Source organism: Calliopsis andreniformis, unplaced genomic scaffold, assembly GCF_051401765.1.
Source record: "Calliopsis andreniformis isolate RMS-2024a unplaced genomic scaffold, iyCalAndr_principal scaffold0048, whole genome shotgun sequence".
In the NCBI taxonomy this organism is placed as follows: Eukaryota; Metazoa; Arthropoda; class Insecta; order Hymenoptera; family Andrenidae; genus Calliopsis; species Calliopsis andreniformis.
In genome coordinates, this window is record NW_027480457.1 from 2,225,210 (window position 1) to 2,251,438 (window position 26,229).

The 26,229-nt window shown below is 41.0% G+C and overlaps 1 protein-coding gene across 5 annotated transcripts in view; it reads right to left on the reverse strand.

The window, feature by feature from the left end:
• Positions 1 to 26,229, reverse strand: part of LOC143187526 (ras-specific guanine nucleotide-releasing factor 1) — a 245,855-nt gene that overhangs the window by 48,720 nt on the left and 170,906 nt on the right. For 3 of the 5 annotated variants that reach the window (XM_076391739.1, XM_076391740.1, XM_076391741.1), the window contains 3 exons: positions 6,737 to 7,050; positions 5,236 to 5,363; positions 4,076 to 4,096 (listed from right to left, as the gene is read on the reverse strand). In XM_076391739.1, coding sequence (XP_076247854.1) covers positions 4,076 to 4,096; positions 5,236 to 5,363; positions 6,737 to 7,050 — 463 coding nt within the window. The remainder of the gene's footprint in view (positions 1 to 4,075; positions 4,097 to 5,235; positions 5,364 to 6,736; positions 7,051 to 26,229) is intronic. The other 2 variants (XM_076391743.1, XM_076391742.1) reach the window with 1 other exon arrangement.

The following is a 26,229-nucleotide window of genomic DNA, read 5'->3' on the forward strand; positions in this document are numbered from 1 at the left end:
TCTAGTCGGAAGAGGTATTTTTTCCTAAAACTGGAACTACAAGTGCGTTGTTACTAGATTCTTGGAGTGTGTTGACTCAAAAAACAGTTGGCAAAAAAATTATAATTAAGACAATTCCAAAGGGCGCCACTGGACGAATCCAGTCCTTAGATGTTTACGGATTTAAGATGTGGTAGGATTATTTTATGCGGCTTTCCGACGATGTACTGTTACATGATTACGACGTTAATCTTTATTTAAGAAAGAACATTATTAAATTACAATCGCTTGCACACAATCAACAGTTGTCTTCACCAAAATATAAAAATCTATTTCAGTATGCTTGATATAAAAGCGGATAATTAGGAGATTTTCGGACAGATTACAGATTGTCTTCAACATTTTTATCATGAATAGCACTTCTGTGACAAATATGAACAATAAGATTTCCAGTATACACTTAAAACGAATCATTTCATGAACTATATATGTATGTACATCGTGCAAACAATTTAGAATAAAACATAATAGAACACTTATTGGTATTTATTGTCTGCAGTTATGTAACTGTGCTCTTGAGGGTTATTTTCTGAATAAGCAAGACTCCATGTAACAATCAGTATCATGTGATATTCAATTTTCAAGAAATAATCTTTACTTGAATTTGATCGGCACCTAGTAAGACAAATGTAATTGATCAATCAGGGGTGGTGCACCCCTCAGTAAAGGTCGGACGTAATAAAACCAGTAATTTGTTATCATGCAATAATTTATTAGCGTAAAATTTAAGGTTTCTTAAAGATTTTAATATTCTTCTTGCAGGTCTAAGTGTGCATTTAAACGACTAGAGGTAGTTTACCCCGTGATGATTTTCTTATATGGAAATTTCTAACGAATTCTCACTCATTCTTCGGCCTATATAAACCCCGAGATTTTAGCCCTAACGAATTCACAATAGTACCGACACGTTGACAGCAAAGTTCATCAGAGTTGGTTGTTATTCAGTTAGATTGGACTACAGTTCCCTTTCGAGTCTACAATTTAACCTCAAAATCCGCGAATCGACATATTTCTGTCTAACAATTCCTACGACCATTCGGTAAGTCCCCGCATCGCCACTGCGTTAATACCGAACAGTAAAATCATACAATTCATGCGACAACGCTATGCTATACACTTGTACGTAAAGACTGATTTTAGAATCTGCTAAAGTATTCATTGCAATTTGTCTAGATTGCTTTCAAATCTATAATTACCTTAAGCGATCCCATTCCAAGTTGACAGATCCTCCACGATACAGCTTAGTCGCTCAAGTTGTATCCAATTAATAATTAATAAGTTACGAGGCTTACTAACATTCTCTGATTCCACATCAGATTCGTCCGCAAACCCTTACTTCCAAAGAAAACTATATCCAACTCGATTTATTCGAATTCGTCCACGAAAGTTAACCTATCCAGCAGGTATCTAATTTTACATCAGATTCATCTGCATCCTACAGCTATCTGTCACACCAGGTTCGTCTATACGTTATCCAACCTCCTTAGAGCACCCTGATTTTGCATCAGGTTCAACTGTTTGAACTTGCCAACCTCCTTTACAGCACCTCAATTTATTTTGAGTTTGTCTATGAAACTGATCCTAGTGACTCCCTGATTTCGCATCAGGTGCATTCACAAAACTCACACCTCTGTGGCTCACTGATCAATGATCAGTTTCGTCCGCAACCACGTCTATCCTCAGAGACTCCCTGATTTTACATCAGGTTTGTCCTGGTCTACAATAATTCCAACGGCTAACTGATCTCGAATCAGTTTTGTCCGTTGTACCAACTAACACTTCAACCACTACGTTCTTTGTAAATATTTCTATCCTCATGGGCCTCTCGCGCTGCTCGCGTCCGGTTCGTAAGACTGTATATAATAATATTTTGGATATTACATTATGAAACTATTTTATGTTAGTTAGGTAGAGTTAGGATTCTTGAGTGTTAGTTTTTGGAAATTCTAAGGACTTAATTGTAGTTTCGAGAATCACTTTAGTGAATACAACCGTGGTTTCATTCAATATTTTCGGGAACCTGTTCCCACCTTATTCCTTTCCCTCTCGTTCCGACCATCGGGTTACCAACATTTTCGGGATTTTACACACCTCTAGAAATTAGAAAGTGTAAAATCTTAATTTCAAGGGTTGGTGGAAGACACAACTTAAAAATTATCGATTCTTTGAAAATTGCTTTTACGCAGTTTTGTAAATATAAAAAATATACAACTTTTGTCTAAATTTGTTTCGGTATTTCTCGAACTGTTCAACAAAAAAAAAAGGCAGTTCTGCAATATTTTAAAGAAGTAATTGCATTGACAAAACTGAATTATGGCACGGAGGAAAAATATGTACATATGTGTTATGAAAGAACAATTCTACTTGCACACAGTTTCACAGTTTTCTGAATTTCCGGGATTCTTAAGTTTCCTGTCTGTCTGGTTGTCACTCGTCCATTTATAATTTCTGAAAGCTCAGTGGGGACTCAATGCTACGTACATATTTCAAATTCTGTCGCCAAATTTTGTATATCGGTCTTCTGCTTCTATCCTGATTAGCAAATGAGTTTTCTTCACTGACTTAATAAAGCAAGTTCCTTCATCTACTGATCAGTCTATGCCAAATCGATTTCTTTTTTTCAACCATTGTAAAGGATTCTGAACATGATGCAATATTATATAGACCCGCCTGAAACTATGAGGTAGATTAAGACAGTATTTTGAATTTTGATTGAATACAGACGAGTTATTCGTCATGTCTGTTGTGCGACTCGAAAGGCTCTAAATTACAAACAGGGTTTGGTAATAGCTACTTGATAATTGTTTTCAACCGATATGGAAATGTCGCTAGGTGAATCCGTTGAAAACGCTAAAGCGATAGAAACCAGACAAAAAGAGTCAATAAATAAAGATCCGTAATTAACGATAAGTAGTGGTAGGTAATCGATTAAGACGTATTGAGTAAGGCGTGTGTTATGTAGGAGAATTATTCACCTGTGAGAAAGTTAAGCGTCCTGTTCACTAGGATTCTACTTTTGAAGATTAGATAGTAAGAAATGTGACCTTTGCTTAACTTTAGCGTTGCTATTTAGCACCGTCTTGTCTACGTTCTATAACAATTCCTTCGATTTCTTGTACTCCTCCAAAAATATGTTTGTTAAGCATACTTTTCAAAATATTTACCTTAATAGAATTAAAATTGGACACCATGTATATCCAATGCAGTCTAAATTTCGAGATACAGGATTACCTGCGTTGTACTAGTTATCATTTATGTTTACGAAATTTCTGAAAGTTAACACATTCGGGTCTTGTGCAAGGTTCTAAACGTCATATTAGAATTGTAGCAGGAATTTTCTACACATGCTACATTTATGTAACTATACGATACTGACCCAAAAGTGTTACAAAATAGTATTGATCGACAACAAGGTCGTACATAAGACATTAAACGTTACTCGTAAACATCATACGGAGGACTCAGTTTGTAAGGCTTACTTAAAGACAGAAACCATTGCAACGAATTTATCCTTGATGTTGGAATTGTGTTCAGCTATTATAAAACATCCTTTATGAATAATTGAAAATAGTGTACCATGAAGAAGATATTCTATATATACTGTCCTGATTGATATCTGGACATCTGATCTAAACAAAAATTTTCAGTGAATTCAGTAAATAGATATTAAATAAATTGAGAGTTTATTTATAAGTTCTAAATTAAATTTCTTTATGTAATTTGTAATAGTAACTTCATATTGAGTAAGTATAAAAAATTAGGTATATTGTTCAGTGAAAATCATGACAATCAGATAGTCTAATTTTAAGTAATCAATGTCAGTTGAATGTTAATAAAGACAAGAGACAGGTAAGTTTACAGATATTAAATACAAATATACCCGTGCACGTTAAGTTAATACAAATAGCTGCAAATTGTATCCATGAATGAATGCAAAAAACATAAATGGATTTTGAGTCGATGCATCACGAGCACGTCATGCGACACGCAAAGATTAAAACAATACTTTTGCAGAAGCAGAAAGGAGGACACTTACCAGATTGGTTCAGGTCCAACGCTATGAGTGACACAAAACGACATATGAAATACCATTGCGTTAAAACGACCGAAAAATATTATAGTCAATAAGAAAATAAATTCCATTAATTATTGAAGGATATATCCGACTAATGCATAAATCTATATAAAGTGTTTCAATATACAAACGAAAACGTTTGCAATTATTTAGAACTTCATCGAATTATACATGTGTTACTTCAAATAAAATTACATTGAATACAAAGTTTATAAAGTGCGTATAAAGACGCAAAAATTTTCTTCCATTATAGATCTAATGTTATAACTTTATCAAGCAACAGAAAATGTAATCTATATTTTATTAGTAAAATATTCAATAAGTTTTGTAAAAATAAGTAAAACTACGTTTATAAAATTGCAACCTATATATCTAGTTATTTTAAAGATGATATTGTATAGTAATACTTAAAAATTATAGAATATGCATGTGCATTTCGGAATATCTGAAATCAATAACGTGTAAAAATTCGGAAAATTATGTTGGATATTAAAATAAAAACAAAATAAGTGTGTAATATCATAAGTTGATAGAAAGTATATGCTTGAATAATAATAAGGTAGAATACACATAAAGTTCTCTTATATATATATAGATAATACTTTATAAATAAAAGTAGGAATACCTCTGTCTACGAAAAAAAGGGAGATCATAGGCAGAAGAAAACACGGAAGTCACCGAGACAAAGCACTCATGCGTAAGAAAATGAAGAATATCTTTATTACAATAGACATTTAATAGTGATACCGAAAAACGAAATAGAGATAATTTCTTTTGTTCAAAATATAAACCCCAATACAATTCAGTTTCTTAAGTGTACTATCGGGCACACGTTTAGATCGAAATGGTGATAGTTATCTCATTATAATGTCATTCTATGAGAAAACCTGACGTCTGACACATTTCTTTGTCTTCAAAGATGCATGCCACTATTTTCTGTTCCATTTCAATAAACGCACAACACGATTATAAATTTTGCTTAACGATATTTTATGTAATATGTTATATTGGATAATCACCAAAAAAAAATTTTCAAACCAATCGACATGCGCACTTTTCATGGTGTGAGCAATAACGTATGGATTGAAACACTTAAACACGTCAGGAATACTCGAACGAACCTTCGATGACTTTGTCGGAAGCTGGTTATTACTACTCCAGCTTTGCTGGAAACCTGGTCGTGTTGGAAGTTGCTTTGTTGACAAATCATATCACTATCTTGAATCGATCGTCTACTGGCCCAATAATTCTGCAAATAAAAGGTAGTATATTTTATTTTCATTATTTAATAAATGATGTTATAGTCATGGGAGAAAACGAGACAAATTATTAGAGTGAATATGAGAACATTTTCTAAATGAGTAACTACTGATCGTAATTCTATTTCTACAAATATTTCTAAACTAATATCAGCTATTACAGTGTTAGACACCGCCCAGACATGTTCGCTGCAAACGTGAGCAGAGCTGAAAATATCCTAGGAGGATAGATAAATGGAGAAGATGTGCTGTAGACAGAGTTAGAAGATTCCGGGGATCACCGAAAATTAATTCAAGTTTATTGTTTCGGCGCAAAGTTTCGGTCTTTTTACAAGCACAATCAAAGCACTTTTGCACCAATTTTTAAACATTTCGTTTCGGTCTCAATTTAGACCTTCCTGAAACAAATCGTAATTTAAAAATTATGCGTTTAGAAACAAAAATTAGAAAAGTAAGAACACACAGGAAAACCAAAACTGTGAGTACACTGATTAGAAAACCCAAAATGTAATAAAGAATGTATTTGCTTGAAAACACGTGTACAATCAAGGAAAACCGTTAGAAACGTGTGTCACACATGTCGGTTAACAGGCGACTGCGAATTCAGTAAACACAGAACAGACCGTTACAAGACGTACGAACTAATGTATATTGACAACTCAAAACAAGGGGCGGCAGAACGAGAAATTTTTAAATCCACGAGTAATGAGTAACATTTAAAGTTGAAATCTACATAATTCATTACAAAATTATATGTTTGACGTATTTTTAATCATAGGAGAAAAGGAATAAAACTATTAGAAAGCTTCATCATATCACGTTACTTGCTCAGTAATGCTGCGTAGTATTCCTGAATTTTAAGTCTTTCATACCTAAGATTTACGCTATTAGTTCTAATCATATAAAGCGTTTCTACCCAGATCCTTGATTGTAACGTAGTTTTCTTGTTAACAATTTTTACATTGTCGTAGTCAAACCTATGATCAAATTGAAAATCAATGAATGCTTTGTCAGCGCGATCTGTAGAGGAGAAGGTGAGAAAACATTGTTTTTATGCTCGTATATGCGCCTGCAAAAGTGCCTTGACGTCTGTGTGATGTAAATTTGATTGCACCCCATATGTCATCACAGAAAATCCCCGAAAATCCTCGAAAATCCCCAAAGGAGTGCTTAGACAGTAATCGAGGCTGTCTGGACGGGTGCATGCGGTGCGAGCTAGGCGAGTAAGGATGAGACATTACGTTATAACTGTTGCATGCTCTATCATTTAATATAATTATACACATAATAGTATTCTTAACTTAAATTACTTATCAAGACCATATACAGTAGTTTTAGAAAAATATTTGTTTGATCAACATACTCCAGTTACTGTAGAAATCGAGCTGCTTCTTGCAGTAGCAGCAGGAGCAGAAGCTATTGATGCTCTATGCTCACTATAATGTGGTATTTGCTCTTTCTGTTGAATTTGTTGTACGAGTTCAGGTTGTGTAACTGAAACAATTGTATTATTTTCCATTGGAAGTTGTTTTTCCTTTTCTTCTATATTTGTTGCTTTTTCATTCCCAATTTTTTCAATAATCTTCTCCCGTGAAGTCAGAGGAATCTTCACAGAAATTTCTTCTTTTCCTACTTTTGGAGTTTCAGGTTCAGAATCGGAATAAGTAAACTGTACGTCTGAAAATAAGACACTGGGTCATTTTTGAACGATACAAGTTCGTGAAAGTTCCACAGTAAATAAATTTTTTTATCAAAGCAAGGTAAAAAATACCCCAGTACAATAAAGGGTATTGAAATCAAAATACTTTCATAAATGTGTCATTTATTTTCGTAAACTTATAGTACTACACACTGTGAAGAAAAAGTTGTTCAAAATGGTGATTTCTACGATATATTAAAAAATCGTCGAAAATTGGTTCCGAAATTCATACGGGTTGCTTCAAGAGTTACATGGCGTTACAGGAGATCGCGGTTAGTCGTAATCGCTAGCAGATGCGTTCCTTTCGTTCGCTTTCCGTATTTATAATCTCACGGGCCGAGCGAAGTAACAAAATAAACCAAACGAAAAGCTAACGTTAGAAGCGACGTAAACGCGACGAACCAAACGTACGCCGAACGCAAAAGCCAACGTTGGGAATCTCATGGTCCAAGTAAACAAGATGAGCCAAACGAAAAGCCGACGCGAGGAAGCGATAAGAAAGAGTATAAAGAGGGGGGCTGGCGAACGCGAGAGTTAGTTCTGACTTAGACTCTGGTGGTTTCCACATCAAAATCATTGTCAATAATTGTAATATCAATTGTGAACGAATAAAAGGTTCTCTTCTCGAAACTTCGTGTGTAACATATTCTGGTGGCAGCGGTGGGATCTGCTGAAAATCGTTGCTGAGTCAACGTAGCTGCGGAGACGGCCAGCGGATTCCGAAACCACGAGCAACGAAGAGAATACCTGACGAAGAGCCAACTCTCTAAGAAGTACGAAAAAGAAAGGAAAGAAAACAAAAACCAAGGTAAGATGGCCGAATCAGAAACTGTTACTAAAATGCTCTCTGAAATAATGAATCGATTGGAGAAGTTAGAAACGAAGAGTGAATCACTCCGGAGAGAGGATCTCCTCTCAAAATCAATGCAGTCTGTACTGACAAGCGATAACGAATTCGAACCGGCTCCGTGTACATTAAACGAATTATTAGGAACTGTGTCCGAGTTTGACGGAGAGACATTACCGGTTGAGACCTTCATTTGTCAAATAGAAACAGCCAAACATAATGTCCAGAAAGAAAAAACCCAGCTATTGTTAGGAAACATATTAGGCCAAAAGATAGTTGGAAAGGCCAGAACGGTGATCCGCGCTGAGATGATAGGAACGTTCGATGACTTGAAAGAACAATTGCGACAAAACTATGGAACTCCAATCGATTCAACAGTACTTCAATTACAGAGAATTCAATGCAAACAAGAGTTCAGAGAACCCGTAAATTCGTACGTATCCCGGTTCATGAGAATACACGATGCTGCACTAAACGCCGCATTAAGTAGACCACTACCGACAGAGCATCGCGAACTGTTATTAGAAGAAGAAAAGAAAAAAGGAGTGATAGATTTTATAAACGGATTAGACAAAGAAACCCGGTTAGAGGTAAAAACAGCAAACCCGCGATCAATCCAAGAAGCAATAAACGCTGCGAGAATGTCGGAAATTATGCAGCAGAGACAGCACCTTTTTAAACCGAACCCAGCGAGATTTCAAAACCGTGTGAATTTCAATGCGAAAAGACCGCAACCGAATTCCCAAGCTCGTTCAAATCCCGTAAAACCTCAGGTGCGAAACACGATAAAACAATGTAATTACTGCAAAAGAATAGGACATCTAGAGGCAGAGTGTAGAACGAAACAATTTCAAAATTTTCAAACGCGCCGAGGCTTCCCAGAAACCCCACCGGCGCACGCAATCCAAGAAAACCAAAAACCCGAACAAGAATCTTCCCTGGAAGAGAACTTTCAGGGGAACACCAGCGAAATGCTATACGAATAAACACGGCAGTAGGGGATCGATTAACGTACGTTACTCTGAAATTAGAAAACGCGAAGACAAGTAAATTCTTAGTAGACACGGGGGCAGCCATATCACTATTAAAAGAATCTATGATCATCGACAAGAAGAAGATATCTAGGCAAAATATACGCGAAGTGAGAACTCTATCACGAAGTACCTTTAAAACGGCAGGAGAATTTGAAACAAGATTGTTCGGAAAGAATTTAAGATTTCAAGTAGTAAGAGACGAAGTTATGCAGGAAGATGGCCTGATCGGAATAGATTCGTTGAGAACGTTGCATTGTACATGGGATATAAGCAGAGGACAGTTACGATTAGAGAACAACTTGTTCAAGAGAAAAGAAGACGACAGGGAAGAAATAACCATACCGCCGAAAACGAGCAAACTACAAAAAATCAAAGTAGCTAACATCCAAGACGGAGAAGCAAAGATAACACTAGAAGATATAGATATGCTAGTCACGGTGAAAGGTGGAATCGCCCGAATACCTGTAAACAACTTAAGTGAAACGGAAACCAAAAGGGTGAGAGCGACGGAAGTATTGGGCCAGAAAATCCAACCGTCAGATTTCCCAAAAAACCCTGAACCGCTTACGAAGGAACGCGAAGAATTGTTGAAACAAAACACTAGACTGGACCACGTTATAGAAGGGAAAGAACAAATATGGGAAATAATAAAAAGATATCACGACACCTTCGTCCTACCAGGAGATCCCATACCCTTAACGAATTTAACTGAACACTCCATAGAGTTAACGGACTCAACCCCAATACACACCAGACAATATAGGTTCCCACCAATTCATCAAGAAGAAGTGGCAACGCAAGTAAGGAAAATGCTAGAGCAAGGAATAATTAGGGAAAGCAATTCCCCTTTCAATTCGCCATTGTGGATAGTACCCAAAAAACCGGACGCTTCAGGTAAACGGAAGTGGAGACTCGTGATAGACTATCGGAAATTAAATGAGAGAACAAAACAGGACTCTTATCCACTCCCATTAATAGACGAAATCTTGGATAAACTGGGCAATGCGAAATACTTTTCTGCATTTGATTTAGCTTCAGGCTTTCATCAAATAGCCATGAGAGAAGGAGATAAGGCAAAAACCGCTTTTTCTACTACAGACGGACACTACGAATATAACAGAATGCCGTTTGGACTGAAAAATGCACCAGCCACTTTCCAAAGGATGATGAACAACGGTCTAAGAGGATTAATTGGAAACACTTGCTTCGTGTATATGGACGATATAATAGTATTTGGAACAACCTTAGAGGAACACAATAAAAATTTGCAAATTCTGCTTGAACGATTATCGAAAGTCGGCCTAAAACTACAACCAGACAAATGCGAATACCTTAAACCAGAGTTATCATATCTAGGACACATAATATCCGCAGAAGGAATAAAACCGAATCCAGAACGAATAGAGAAAATAAAAACCTATCCAACGCCTAAGAATCCAAAAGAAATCAAGCAATTTCTAGGGCTAGCAGGATACTATAGGAAGTTTATAAGAGACTTCTCGAAAAAAGCATCGCCGCTAACAACCCTACTCAAGGACGGAATCAAGTGGAAATGGGGAAATGAGGAGCAAACGGCTTTCGACACACTACGAAACGCCCTTTGCGACGAACCAGTTCTTGCGTATCCCGATTGGAAAAAACCCTTTATATTGACCACAGACGCAAGCAATGAGGCAATCGGAGCTGTGCTTTCGCAAGGAATAGTTGGTCAGGACCGGCCAGTGGCGTACGCATCCAGAACGCTCAACCAGGCCGAAAAAAATTATTCAACCACCGAGAAAGAACTCCTGGCAATAGTTTGGGGAATACAGCACTTTCATCAATACCTATACGGACGAAAATTTAAGGTAGTCACGGATCACAAACCCCTGACATGGGCTATGAACGTTAAGGATCCGACATCTAGGCTTATAAGATGGAGGCTGAAATTAGAAGAGTACGAGTACGAAATAATGTACAAAAAGGGTAAGAGTAACACTAATGCGGACGCCCTATCCCGGATTACGGAAACCAACGTACACATGGTAAACGACGGCGAGACGGACGAGACAAGTGAAGATGTACTGAGCGACCTTCAGGAGGAAGCCGCTCCAACATATGCCGAATTTAAAAGCAGAGCAAGAGCCCTCGGAAAAGAAGAAACGCTGGAATATGATACTGGACGTGTATCCCGGAGAGGACTCGTCGTAACAACCAGCAAAACAGAGAGAGGGCTGCAAATAGATCCAGAAGCGGAGGAAGAAGCATGGTACGCTGGGCTGAGAACCAAGGTACCTCAAGTGGATGAAATAGAAGTACGAATCCTGGATCCATATGTAAAAGAAACTATCCTGCGAATGATAGAATTCATTCATAAGGAAAAAACGCCAGAAAAGCGCCTAATAGTAAGATGTAATCTCACTAAGGATCCGGAAACGCGAGAGGAGAAACAACGCTTGATAAAAACCGTGCACGAAAGCACGTTAGGAGGACATCAAGGAGTCGAAAAAACGCTCCAACGACTACGGACCACATATAACTGGTCAGGGATAACAAAGGACGTGGAAAATTTTGTGAGGGAATGTGAAGTATGTCAAAGAGAAAGACTAAAGTATATAGCCAACAGACCGCCTCCAGGAACGCCAGACATACCAATGAAACCCAACGACAAAGTATCGTTGGATACCCTGGGACCATTACCATCGGACGGGAAGTACCGATACATTTTAGTCATACAGGATTATTTGACAAGGTACGTGCAGCTGGCCCCACTAAGAACAAAAACGCCTAAGGAGGTTATGGAAAATTTTTGGATAAGTTATTGTCGGATATTCGGGGTGCCAAAAGAAATATTAACAGATAACGGTCTAGAATTCAGAGGGGAATTTCAAGAGTTCATAGAAGAGAAACTTCGAATTAGACACACGACAACCGCCGTATATCACCCGCAATCGAATGGAAAGAACGAAAGAACTCATAAAGAAATATTCAACTATTTAAGAAGCTTTATAGGAGAAAAAAATGAATGGGTCAAACTTCTACCTGACGCTACCATGTCGTACAATACAACACATAACGAAGTTACTGGAGTATCCCCTTCCGAGTTTATGTTAGGCTGGAAACCGTATATTCCGATAGAAACACGTGAAATGGAATTCGGAGAAAGAATGGCATACCAGGCACTGAGCAATAGGAGACGGAAAATACAAGAGGCCGCTAAAGAAGAAATAAAGAAGCAACAGGAGAAAACGCAACAAAGGTTACCGACAGCTAGAATAGAAAGAGAATACAGAATAGGACAATACGTAATGGTCAGACGAAGGCAACCGCAGGACAAGAGACTCGACTCACCGTGGGAAGGACCATACAGGATAATACGAGTTATAGACAACCAAGCAGTTGCAATAAGGAAAAACAATAGGGAAGCAACGTATCATTTATCGGATGTAAAACCTTTCTTTGTTGCAGAAACAGAAGGGGAAAGTCCAGAAGCAACGCAAAGCCAAAATGAAGATGAATCAGCTACCGAAACTTCTGATTCTGAATATTTTAGTCCACAAAGCTTGGATGAAACCACTCAATAAAGAAGAGATAACCATAACACCGATAGAAGAAAAGAAATCGGTCTACCTAGAACACATAAAGAAAACGCAGATATACCATGATACATGGAAAATAACAGTGGGAATAGAATACGGGCATTTGCAAGAGGAGATACAACTGTTAATGCTACAAACAAACCAACTAGCAGAAAGATGTAAAGAAATCGAACCGTGCCTAAGCAAACAACGAATAACACTCCAACAAGAACGAAACAACCGACTGAGTCAGGAGTTAACATCCTTGAGGAAATTCATTGGACACGTGCAGAAAAGAGGATTACTGAATGTAATAGGGGAAGGAATGAAAGTATTATTCGGGACGATGTCAGCCTCAGACGCGGAATACTATAACAACGAATTGGATAAGTTAAGAGAAGACAACCTCAAGATAGCACACTTAATAAAAGATCAAACCACAGTGTTACTTCATAAAATGCAAGACAACCTAGGAACCTATAAATATATACAACAACAAACAGAAAATCTGAACATTAACTTTCAACTATTACAGAACGCAACAAAAGAAGAAATTTTCAATATGGAGATAGATGAGACATTAGCAGATCACATACTCCTCTACCACGATGTGTCAGCCACTATGCAGAAACTTCAAGAAGCTATAGTGGACGGAAAACACGGAATAGTACACCCAACGATTTTACCTCCTAAAGAGCTATTTGACGCAATCAAGAGTACCACCCAGTCCGAAAAATTTCCAGTACCACTAACAGAAGAATACTATGGCACACTATTGGATGTAAGTGAAATAGCGATAACTCTCACGAAAGAAAAGCTAATTTATAATCTCCGAATTCCCATAATAGAAGAAGACATATACATACTATACAAGCCAATTGCCTTACCAACGTATTCATACCTACAAGGATACTCTATATACAATATAGAACTCGAATACCTGCTCTTAAACGAACCGCGAACAGAGTTTATGCCTATCAACGAAGAAGAAAAAGCACAGTTTAAAACTATAGGAAACCAGTACGTGGCACGGAGGAAACACCCGAATTACCTCACGTCATCATCAAATGCATGCCTGATAGCGCTACTCCTGAAAAAGGGCCAAGAATGTTCACAAAAATATATCAAGTTGCAAGGAACGTTGTTCATCCAACTCTTGACTAACCAAGATTGGATAGCAATCACCCCAAAGAGAGAACAGCTACACGTCCTATGCGATAAGGAAGAACCACATGTAATAACAATACAAGACAGAAATATAATACACCTACCACAAGGCTGCGTAGGAACTACAGAAGAAGCCATAATAAAAGCCGGAGGAGATAAAGGAAATATCACGCTCAATATACCTGTAGAAACAATAGAGCACCAAGATCACTGGAAACAAACATTGGCGGAAAAACAAATCGACGTACAGGACCTAAACATAACGTATCTCAAGAAGACTCAAGTGACAGCACGAGACCTCCAATTATTAGGAACCACCATAGATGAAATAAACCAACAGATTGAAACACTGTCATTAAAAAAGAGAACAATGACGGTAATGGAACATCTCAAGTACTATACGGCAATATTGGGGTATATCAGCCTAATAGGAGCAGGACTATATGTCCTATACAAAATAAACTGCTTACAACCGACATGGAACCTATTAAAGGGAATCTTCAGACCGTGCACCATCATCTACGACCACTGTTCGTTTGGAAGATATGCACAAACAATAGATAGAACACCAGCGGAACCAGTAAGAATGACGGATCTAATGCATCAAGACGAAGAACCACCTCAATACCAGGAACAAGAAACCTCACCAAGACCAAGACCACCGAGGAGAGGATTTTACAAACTTACAGTCAAAGAAGTTCAATAATTCATGTGTTGCAGGATGGGGTACACCGCCGAGTACACATTAGAGGGAAACCTATTAGAAGATGAAACCAGAACACTGGAAACATTCATTGACATCCTAGAAAATTTCGTCTGCACCAGAGGAATAGAAGACGACAGCCTAGTCTATACCACATTGGATGACGACGAGCAAGAACAATATTATTGCAAAAACTGTCAGCCAGAACTCATCTCGCTCACCCTTGAAGACAGAAGGAACACGTGGAAATACGCGAAGTATGGCATAGAAAGACACATTTTATCAACCCGGGCCTTAGCAGAAAGAGAACTTTGTACCATGTGCGGAAAGAATATTCACAAGTATAGACGCGCCGAAGACTGTAACATCTGTTCGCTATACGTTACCAAATTTTTCTTTTTCCTAAAGCATAAGACACTAGACCTTAGAAGGTATATGCCGGCCTGCTATAGTGTAAATGTAAATTACGAAAACAAAACCAATCAGTATCTATCACGAACATTTAACGAATGGGCACGCGAAAGAGATATAGCTACAAAGCTAGACCACATCCTAAACGTTGCGGAGGAACTGGAATACAACCTAATACTATTAGATAGGAACGTAGAATTGTAATCAAAATGCGAGGACGCATTTTCTTTCACCCCGGGAGGAATCTCACGGGCCGAGCGAAGTAACAAAATAAACCAAACGAAAAGCTAACGTTAGAAGCGACGTAAACGCGACGAACCAAACGTACGCCGAACGCAAAAGCCAACGTTGGGAATCTCATGGTCCAAGTAAACAAGATGAGCCAAACGAAAAGCCGACGCGAGGAAGCGATAAGAAAGAGTATAAAGAGGGGGGCTGGCGAACGCGAGAGTTAGTTCTGACTTAGACTCTGGTGGTTTCCACATCAAAATCATTGTCAATAATTGTAATATCAATTGTGAACGAATAAAAGGTTCTCTTCTCGAAACTTCGTGTGTAACAATAAATATTCCGATTACTCAGATCATTTGTGTCACACAAAGCGTTGATGAGACATTATTAAGTAATTTTATTTTCTGTGTTTCGATAGTAAAATAGTGATTTCTTGAGCTTCTTTTTAAGAGAAATAGCGCAAAACAATGGTTTCTGAGACGAGGGGTCATCTCGTCGAGGAAAACCAAAATCATTTTCCAAACCTCACTGAATGCAACATACGCCAATGTTGCTGATAACAGTTCAATTCCAAAGAAGGTTCAAATCATAGTAATAAATTTCATTGACAGTATCTCCAATGATGACTACCTTGACGGCTTGGAAAAATGAATCGATCCAAGGAACATATGGTTTATATCTAAAATCTCTGGTGGCAGAATTTGTATTTTTCTATCTAGTCCTACTTTAGTGGAAAAGATATCTGATAAATCAATATTGATAGAAAACCACTTATTGAAAATAAGACCATTTGTTTAAAAGTGGAGCTATATCGAGCTTTTGTCTCGTCTGCGAAAACCGCTGTTGGTTAGCATGCATGACCTACTGGAAGTGTTCTCGGTAGGAGATTCCGTTGCGATCATAACAGACACTGCAGAAATGACGTATAACTCTTTTCGTTTATTACAGTTGAGGTGAACTACGCGATAAATAATTAACACAGGTCCTCATATTGAAAGAATACTTTATTTCGCGCCATGAATGTGGCGAGCGTACCACCCATGCGTAAGAACGTTCCTTGAGGACACTTCGTAGCGTTCTGCCGCTTCCGTTCTCGTTGCCCAAAATATCGGGCCCTAGAATTTTCATGGGAGAGTGTGACGCGGTGTTTTAAGGAAAACAAATGTCCTCTGCGCTTTTATGGTATGACCTGCTCGAGGGCCTGCAAGTCAAACAGACGTTGCCAACTCGCTCAAAAGTTCCTTATTCAAACACCATCTAATGCGTCACCACACAGTTAAAGTCGATCGGGTAAACGACCTGTATCAGCTGTTCGAATTTCAGACCCTACGTTGAGTGGGGATGTCAGAGCCTAAGCGAGAGAGAGAGAGAAGACATGTAACAGAATAGACACAGAGATGTTACAAGACAGCGAGCGCCGCATAGCGGCTAATTAGTGCTCCGCGTTCACACAAGACACTTGCCAAACTTTCAGCAGTAAGTCAGCGAATACAGTAATGCTGCGGACGAGAGCCGTTTCGTCTACACGGACGAGAGCCGTGGTTTATCCCCACTACCTCGTTTGATACGTGCCGCCGAAAAACCAATTCTTGGAACCATCGCGATCGAGCTCGACACCCGAGAACAAGGACGTCATAAAAAACAACGATAGCATTAGGGATTTAAATAGGAAAAATTGAAGTTTCCTATTCGCAAACGGATTTTCACGCAAGTAACACCAATCGATTCCTTGTACTCTCCCGATTAAAATGATGTCAAACACGACATGATTCCGATTATTTGTAACAAAGATACATAAAACTTGGTTTGTAGAACGAAAGGTCATGCTCGTAAACAGACCCGGGCGAGACTCTCGTCCGTGAGTGGTAGTCGATTTTAAGCACGACCAGTCCCGAGCGCTGCTGTCGTCCGTGAATGGTAGTCGATTCTAAGGCACGACTAGACCCGAGCGCGACTCTCGTCCGTGGGTGGTAGTCGATTCGACGAGCGCGGCTCTCGTCGTAGGGCTAACTCCCTATTATTCCCTCATATTTTTGTGTTTAATTATTTAATGACTGAAATTATTAAGAAAATGAAAGCGTAATACAAAAAGTATGTATATAAGTTCCGTTTTAAATGTTTAGAAATTGTTATTTTTTCATTTTTAATATCTTCTTTCCGACATCGATTAAATAAAATATACATAAAATCTGTTTATGTCATTTTTAGCTCGTAAAGAACTGATAGAAAAGTAACTTTGACAATTCTCCGTAACCGTCGCAGGGTTCCAACCTTTATTATTTAAATATCTTTATTATAAATAATAGGAATCATGTCGTATTTGATATCATTTTTATCGGGAGAGCACAAGGAATCGATTGGTGTTACTTGCGTGAAAATCTGTTTGCAAATAAGGAACTTCAATTTTTCCTATTAAATCCCTAATGCTATCCTTGTCTTTTCTGACGTCATTGATTTCGGGCATCGAGCTGGAGCGAGACCCTTTTTTTTGCTTCTCCGGTCGTGTACCAATTATCTCGGCGACCGAGAGCAAAGGAAGCCGAATCGACTACCAGTCGCGGACGAGAGTCGCGACCAGACCCGAGAGCGGCTCTCGTCCGCAACATTACTGTATCTGCTATAGAGTACATCTCAGTGAGCATTCTTTGGTCAACAAAACACTCGAGGACACTTAGTCGATTCTAAACGCTGCTATCTCTGTCTCAAGATTCTCGTTCATTCTTGTTCTAGATTCTAGATGAACCACACGTATTGCACGTGCCCCAGACGGAGCACTTCGCGTTCTAAAGAAACGTTTTTCGTGGCAAGCCCGGAGACCCAGAAGAATCAGTAAGTTACTTTGATTCCTGGCGGTTGCTATTTGGCCTGGGAGCATTAATGACTACTCCTCGGATGATCACTGGTTAGCGGTGCACTCGGAATAATAACAATTATCGTGAAGCAGTTTTTACTCCTCCGTGGTATGGGCTTTATTCCCGCATTCACAAAAAATCCGTGTGACGAATAGATACACACGTGTGGGGTGGACGCTGTATTGTAGTGCATAAGCGAAATAGGCCGCACTTTTCAGCCACCCGGACTAACACTGCTAATAAACGTGGTTCTTCTCGTTCGCAACGCACACTTTTCACTGCGCTGTGTTCAAGGCAATCCGCCAAACAGAGCATCGAGTGTAGAGGAAAGGCCACCTCCTTTCTATGTGCTCGTCAGCCGATAGATTCTTCACTGCGAAGAACTGTCGGTAATACAGTCCATTGATCTACCTTGCGCTATACAGTAAGGTATTACGTACCCCTCCCAGAAGGCACGAAAGCTCGTAGACTGGAGACGGGTCAGACGAAATTAGTGCGAGTTATTCGTACTCAGACGGTGCGGTTCCGCCGATTTTTGTTTTAAGCGTCAGAAACGTTGAGACAACCGCCAGAAGGACAAGGACCAGAAGCGCGCTCCACCTCGTCTGCCCTAGACTTCAGAAATTACTTGAATGAACGTCTGTCCTTATCAGGACAAACAAAATGAATTAAAGGCGTACGATATTTTTGGGTTAACCCACCTTCTCACCCAATTTGAACCCACGTTAGGTCACCTTTGTCGATCCTAACACCATTAATGGCGAAAAATAAGAGAGTGGTTATCTTAAATGTTACTCCTGTCATGCCACATTAATTTCTAATAGACTTATTAAAAAGTAAAGAGATACCTTTAGTGTCTCAAATAAGTCATATCAGGCTAGGTGAAGTAAACCTGGCTATTCAGATATCCCTTTAATCAGTCGTCAAGTTTATATTAAAGAAAAAGGTAAGTGCCTTCTTCCAAAGTCATTGCAAATTAATTACGATGGAACCTTTTATTGGATTTACTTTAGTATAACAACCAACAACGATTTCGACGATATTAAAATCTAAAAGTTAGTCATATCGATAATTCTCTTTAATAATAATAATACCATTAATAATGTTACGAATAAAATAGGTGGCAGTAACTGTGATCTGAAATTATACCCGTACCCGTACTCCAAACGATCGTACCAGCGATCCGTTGCACGCATGTGCATAAACAACAGGACTCTTCCAACCACACATGCGTACAATATCAGACGACGAGTTTCTCTGGGCGCCTGCGCAAGCACTGCTATACGCATGCGTTAGACATTGGAACCTGTTATTGAGCGAATATTCTGCGATGGTTCCCGAGCATGCATGGTCGACGCTTATCTTTCAAAGAAGGGAATTACTGAGTCCGAAGAAAAAAAGCAACTCCCGAGTATAAATACAGCGCCATCAGCAGCAGCAGTTCCATCAGAAGCTCAGAGGCAGAGTTCAAGATTTTAATGCTAACTCAGACCACGGTGAGTCCCACTGATTCTAATCTTACCGAGACAGCTTTAGCCAGGTTCTGGGTCATTCCTTACCGAAGCAGCTTTAACCAGCTTCTTGATTACCACGCCAAGGCAGTTTTATCCAGCTTCTTGGTTTGCCTTCAATCCTTATCGATCCTAATTTATCACTGGTATCTGCGTAAATCAGAACTAATAAGTAATCACAGAACGGAAAGTATTCGGTCGATAAGTAAGCCGTGATAATTACCAACCCAGTTTAGTGAAGTAACTAATGAATCATTGTACTTTTTCTATTGACTTAAAAGACTGAATCAATTATAAGTTTAGAAGTAGCCGCGTACAGCTTAAGTTTAGAGATTAATTGTATACTACTTAGTTTCAATAAATTTTGTTATATGTTAATATACGAGACATTCTAGTCTATGAAATTCATTTCTTAACCGTACGCAACACGAATCTTACTCCCTGTTCACAGATAAGCCGCTCTATCTGTGAACACTCCATGTACGACAAGCTAGGTCGTTACATTAGCATTGACTTTATGTTTTATTGTTGTTTTATTTGCAAACAAAAGGGTCACATAGCGAAGCTGTGCCCCAATTATGCTGAGAAATTAACCACCGTTAATGTTCCAAACATCACCGATAATGACACACGGACTCGTAATACCTCGAAACCTATTTTCTCTGTTTTATGCAAACAGAGAATAAATATTCGCAGTTTGTTATTTAAAAGTAAGAATATCATGTCTTCATGGAATACAATGTGGTACTTCCCTTTCTAAGATGTATCCACGTGTTGATTGATTTGTAATTCTCTTTATTTAAACGTCAAGAAAATATCCCTAGCTCTAACAATTTTTGATAACACCTACTAAAGAAAGGAAAGACTGCTGGCGACTAATGCAATAGGCGTAAACACCGAGCGCGATTTAACTTATGTAGTTAGTTTAATTTTGTTAATAGAAATAATTAAAGCCAAGAATTTGAATGTCAAATAATGAAGAACCTTCGAGTCTCGCTCCGACAACCGAGCATTTTGACGTGGTTATAAATGGCTTGTACCGCGATACGTGCCGAAGTTAAGTGGTGCTGGCGAGTGTTGTGTGGTAAACAATGTAGTAGCGGTGACACTAACATTGCTATTGTAACGTATCGCCAATTTCGAATCATCCCTTGACACCCCTATCAGCAATGACACCTGGTAGTTGACACCCCTTAGTGGCCAGTGTCTCTTGATGGTAGAGCTAAGCCCTTTCCCAAAAAGCTCTGAAACTTACCTTACACACCATAAACCATTTTCCAACACCCCGAATTCCTCGCATTCCAGACATACCAAATTCCTTACATTCCTCGCATACCAGACATACCAAATTCCTTACATTCCTCGCATTCCAGACATACCAAATTCCTTGCATTCCTCGCATACCACGCATACCAGAATCACCATATAAATAAGACCGCGGCACACGAGAGCTCATTCATTCGATCGCCGGCCGTCGCGGGCCACACATCGGGCTGTCTCTCTCCGACTCGTACCAGAGCCATCGCGGGTTATACATCGGGCTATCTCTCTTCGATTTGCGGTTTCCTATTCCCCTTATCTTGCCTTCGGGCAATCCCTCTCGCTCATTCGTTCGGTGGCCGACGCGGGCTACACATCGGGTTATCTCTTCCTAAATCAGTCGATAGCCATCGCGGCTATCTCTCTTCGGTTTCCCTTATCTTGCCTTAGGGCTATCTCCGTCTCTCCAATTCGTTCTATAGCCATCGCGGGCTATATATACCTCCGTCTCTCTAATTCGTTCGATAGCCATCGCGGGCTATCTCCCTTCGGACTTTCGGTGTTGTCTTTCCAAAACATAAATATTAATATTCTAATAACTCCTTTCTTTCTATGCCTTGATCAAGGGCTGTCCACCAGTGCGCGCATACTTCTCCGATCACTTTCCTGGCACATCGTTTCTCTCCCCCTCAGGAACGCGAAGCTCGCCTTCTGCACCTGAGGTCTCTTTTCTCTCCTTCCCAGGAACGCGAAGCTCGCCTTCTGCACTTGGTATCTCCTTTCTCTCCCCCTCAGGAACGCGAAGCTCGCCTTCTGCACCTGAGGTCTCCTTTCTCTCCTTCCCAGGAACGCGAAGCTCGCCTTCTGCACCTGAGGTCTCCTTTCTCTCCTTCTCGGGAACGCGAAGCTCGCCTTCTGCACCTGAGATCCTCTCTGCCCTCTCCTGAACGCGAAGCTCGCCTTCTGCACCCGGGAGTCCCTTCCTATCCTTGTTAGGAACGTAAAATTCAACTTGGGCACCTGAAATCTCATTTTCTTCGCGCACAGCCACGTACTCTACTTAAGATTTCCCTACTTTCATTTCGCGATATCCTTAACGAAAGGTCCGTCCTTGAACCTCGATCCTCCACTAATCCATCTCAACTCAGGACGTGACATAAAATTGGTGACAGCGGTGGGATGCGTTTTGCCGACGGATTCATTTTTGCTTAAGATACTTCTTCGATGAATACTGATTTCAATAGAATTCTAATTACCGGTACCCACAATCGCTCTTACTAACGACTAAGAATTTTGTAGCTGGTAGTCTCATTCTCTTCAACATAATGTCCAACCCCGGCGATCTCGACGTTCCCGATACTTTTGAAGATGCTAACGAGGAATCGAAACGGCATATCGAGACCTCCATGGCTGAATTATTAGACAGAATGCAACTTCTGCGTCATAAGCAGACAGAAATTGAGAATAGATATGAAAGTATGTTACACGGTTCCTTGAAGAATCGAAATGACGATACCGAAAAATCTACTGGCATCGCCGCACAAATCCAAGCTATCCGTGAAATGCTGGAGATACTAGACTCCGCGTCTCTACGGACAGCCGACTTTTCCACACCTGCCTCTACGGGTCCGGACGAAAAACCGTCAATAGGCAGAGATTTGCAGGGCAACTATAGCCCTTCGTCCCAGATAACGTTACGCGACGCTATCGAAACAGTTCCAAATTTCAACGGACACAACATGCCAGTATTGCAATTTGCGAGAGCTTGTGACAGGGCAAAGGCATTAGTGTCTCGCCACACAGAACCTCAGTTGGCGAGACTGCTAAGGAACAAACTTCAAGATCACGCATATTTGGCGATTAAGGACATGGATTTCGACAACGTCAGCGACCTTGTCAGAAGACTGAAGTACGTCTTCTCCTGCAAAACATCGGACCACTACCGAAGCGAACTCACGAATATTACTAAAGGGCCCAACGAACACATACTAGATTGTATTTCCCGGGTCAAGGATCTCCGATCCGCCATCTTAGACGACGAATGGCACCCACACGGGCAGTCACGAAGTCATGGGAGCGACGTGGAGCGGCTAGTCTTCGATTCATTCTTAGATGGCCTCCCACCAACTCTCAGGAACAGGCTTCTACTCAACCATCCCCGCTCCGTGGACGAGGCATTCCATCAGGCCGTTCTAGTGAGCAAACAGATGGAAAAGGATCGCCTACGGTTTACCGAACAAAAGACCCCGAAAGTGATCTGCCAACTGTGCGACAAAGCGGGTCACGAAGCTAAAACTTGCAGAACCAATCTTCAAGTACGGCCTCCATCTCCCACACAATACTGTCGGAACTTTCATACCGAAGACAATCACCAGGCTCTTAAGCCACCCCCGCAGTATTGGGTAAAAGCGACTCCCCAATTTGCAAAGCCCACTGGGATAAAAATATGCAGTTATTGCAAGAATATCGGTCATGTGATCTCCGAATGCCGGAAACGCATGCGCAACAACGAACGCTATTCGGGAAACGCCCAGCCCGACCGCGTGACAACGGATGCGCCACGCGGAATGGGCATGCTAACTGCGCATCCGATCTCAGCACAGAACGAAACAACGAACAAGTCCCAAGCATCGCAGTCATGTAATTGAGCACTGCAGATAATGTCCCTTCTGTAACGATTAGTGCACCTCAAGTCACAACCGCGGTAGAAGTTATGATCGACACAGGTTCGGAACTGAACCTGCTGAAACAGCATGCAGTAAGGTCCTGTCGAGAAATCGACACTAAGAGAACGGTTCTACTAAAGGGAATCACAAATAACCTTGTTTCGACAATCGGTACCATCAATGCGAATTTATTCGACAGCGAGATTACCTTCCATGTCGTCACGGACGATTTCCCGATCAAGCACCAGGGAATCCTGGGCTCCGAATTCCTTACCAAAGAAAACGTAACTGTGGATTACCCCCAGCGCCAACTCCACTTTCGCGGAGTTACCATACCTTTCGCCGACAAAGGGCCAATCAAATTACCTGCCAGAACCAGCTCATTGCTCCACGTGATCATTGCAAATCCGGAACTGAAGGAAGGCTACGTACCCAGACTAGAATTAGGGTCAGGTATATATGCCGGAGATACTTTGGTCACGAACCAATAAGGAAAGGCCCATATATATATATTACTAACACCAATGATACCGATGTCCTAACTGCTAGGCCCATTGTAGAACTCGAAGAATTCGACACAGAAGCAACGTTAATCGGATCACAGCAATCTGGGAATCCCCTAACGCATTCCAGAACCTGCGTCTCGCATACTCCCGTCCCCTTACGAGGTACAGCTCCCTCAACCTTAAACCCGTTTGTACCCGAAAACCACAAATTAGTGTGCCCTACCTCAGTCTATACGGCTCGCTCGAACGCGATCGTATCCCCTCGATCCTCATCGGTTGCAATCGGCTCCGGCCTCTCTGAACCATCGCAACCTCTCAGCACGAAACCACAGCAGATTTTGGACTTGATCCCTACTCAGCACTTAAACGAAGACGAGAAACGGCACGTCCAGGACATCGTAACAACTTACCGCGACCTGTTTCACCTAGACCACGAGAAGCTTAGTCATACTAATGTCCTCCACCATAAGATCGAAACGTTCAAAACGGAGCCTGTTAACACCAAACAATACCGGTTTCCTCCCATTCATAAAGCCGAAATCACCAAGCAAGTCGGCGAATTGTTAAAGAACGACATCATACGACCATCGCTATCCCCGTATAGCTCACCCATCTGGGTCGTACCCAAGAAACCTGGACCGGATGGCAACCGTCGTTGGCGAATGGTGATAGATTACAGAGCACTCAACGAAAGAACTATTCCTGACGCCTACACCCTACCGAACATCACCGATATACTGGATCAATTGGGTGGAGCAAAATACTTCTCAGTGTTCGACCTCGCCTCCGGATTCCATCAAATACCTATGAGTCCGGAAGACGCACCAAAAACTGCATTTTCCACCCCCAACGGCCACTATGAATTCACCAGGATGCCATTCGGACTCCGGAACGTCCCGGCCACCTTTCAACGCCTCATGGCCCACGTCCTTAGTGGTCTCCAGAGCACGGAAATGTTCGTCTACTTAGACGACATTGTACTATATTCGAGTTCCCTCACGGAACATTCTATCAAATTCTGAAAACTCGCCGAACGACTACGTGCGGCGAATCTGAAGCTACAACCCGAGAAATGCCAATTTCTACGTAAGGAAGTGGCATACCTGGGACACATAATTACGGAAAATGGTGTGAAACCCGACCCAAGCAAGGTGACAGCCATCCGAGATTACCCACCTCCTCGGACACCGAAAGGAATTAAACAATTCCTCGGTTTGGCGGGATATTACAGGCGATTCATACCCGACTTCTCCAAAACCGCTCGTCCCCTTACATCGCTACTAAAAAAGGACACCCCATTCTGTTGGGGAATATCGCAACAAACGGCTTTTGACCTCCTAAAAGAATTATTACAAAAGGAACCTATCCTACAGTTCCCCGACTTCGAGCAAGAATTTCACGTGACCACAGACGCCTCCGACTATGCCATAGGGGGTGTTCTGAGCCAAACTGTAGCAGGAAAAGAGCTCCCAGTCGCCTATGCCTCTCGCCTCCTGAATAAGGCCGAATCTAACTACTCAACAATAGAGAAGGAGCTCTTAGCAATAGTGTACTGTGTGGGATACTTCCGTCCGTACCTGTACGGAAAGAAATTCACCCCTTGTCCCGTAACCCACCTGCGGTACCTACCCACCCGATAAGACCACGCGAAGAGTCTGACAGCGAACCAGACGAATGGCCAAAACTCGCCACTAATAATGTTAAAAGGCGCAGAACAACCCTACCATTCCTATCTAACCATGCGAGCAGCAGCGACTCATGCGAGTCACTGTTCAATGCTAATTGGCTCACGAGGAAGAGGAAGACTTGTAAGCATCGAAGAGAACCTCTTGACTCACACACCACGGGACAGGTACAACATGATGTACCTCAGTTACCACCCGTGACGGAAAATAAAGTTCCCACCCCCTCCAGAGATGAGAGGGAGTACTCCACTGCTTTCCCGCCTATGTAAGCCTTAGCGCGGCCGTCTCTACTAGACTACGACCAGGCTTCTATCGACACTTCCACCGACGCTCACCCTCTTAATGATAACGACTCAGATTCTGAAACCTCGTTAGAGGAACTGTTTGAGCCACCGAATAGACCCTACCAACTCAACCCCGAAAGAAACCCAGGGTGGGTGCCCACCACGAGCCGCGACCCGTTATCAATCCGTAAAGACACACTCGTGTTCTTCCTATGCTCTGACGGAACACCCTGCGATGACGGAGCAAAAGTATTACAGGACTCAGGCATTCTCACACCTGCAACTGGGCTCCCTCTCGGTAGAGCGCAAGTGCGAACCCAGAATCGACGAGTCTTAGTGGGCCTAGTAATAAGGGAGAAGCCTAATACCTACCAAGACGCGGACATATGGCGCGAAGCCCTCTCTTCATTAAAAGACGTCGTCCGTGAGCTCCAACTCCCGTC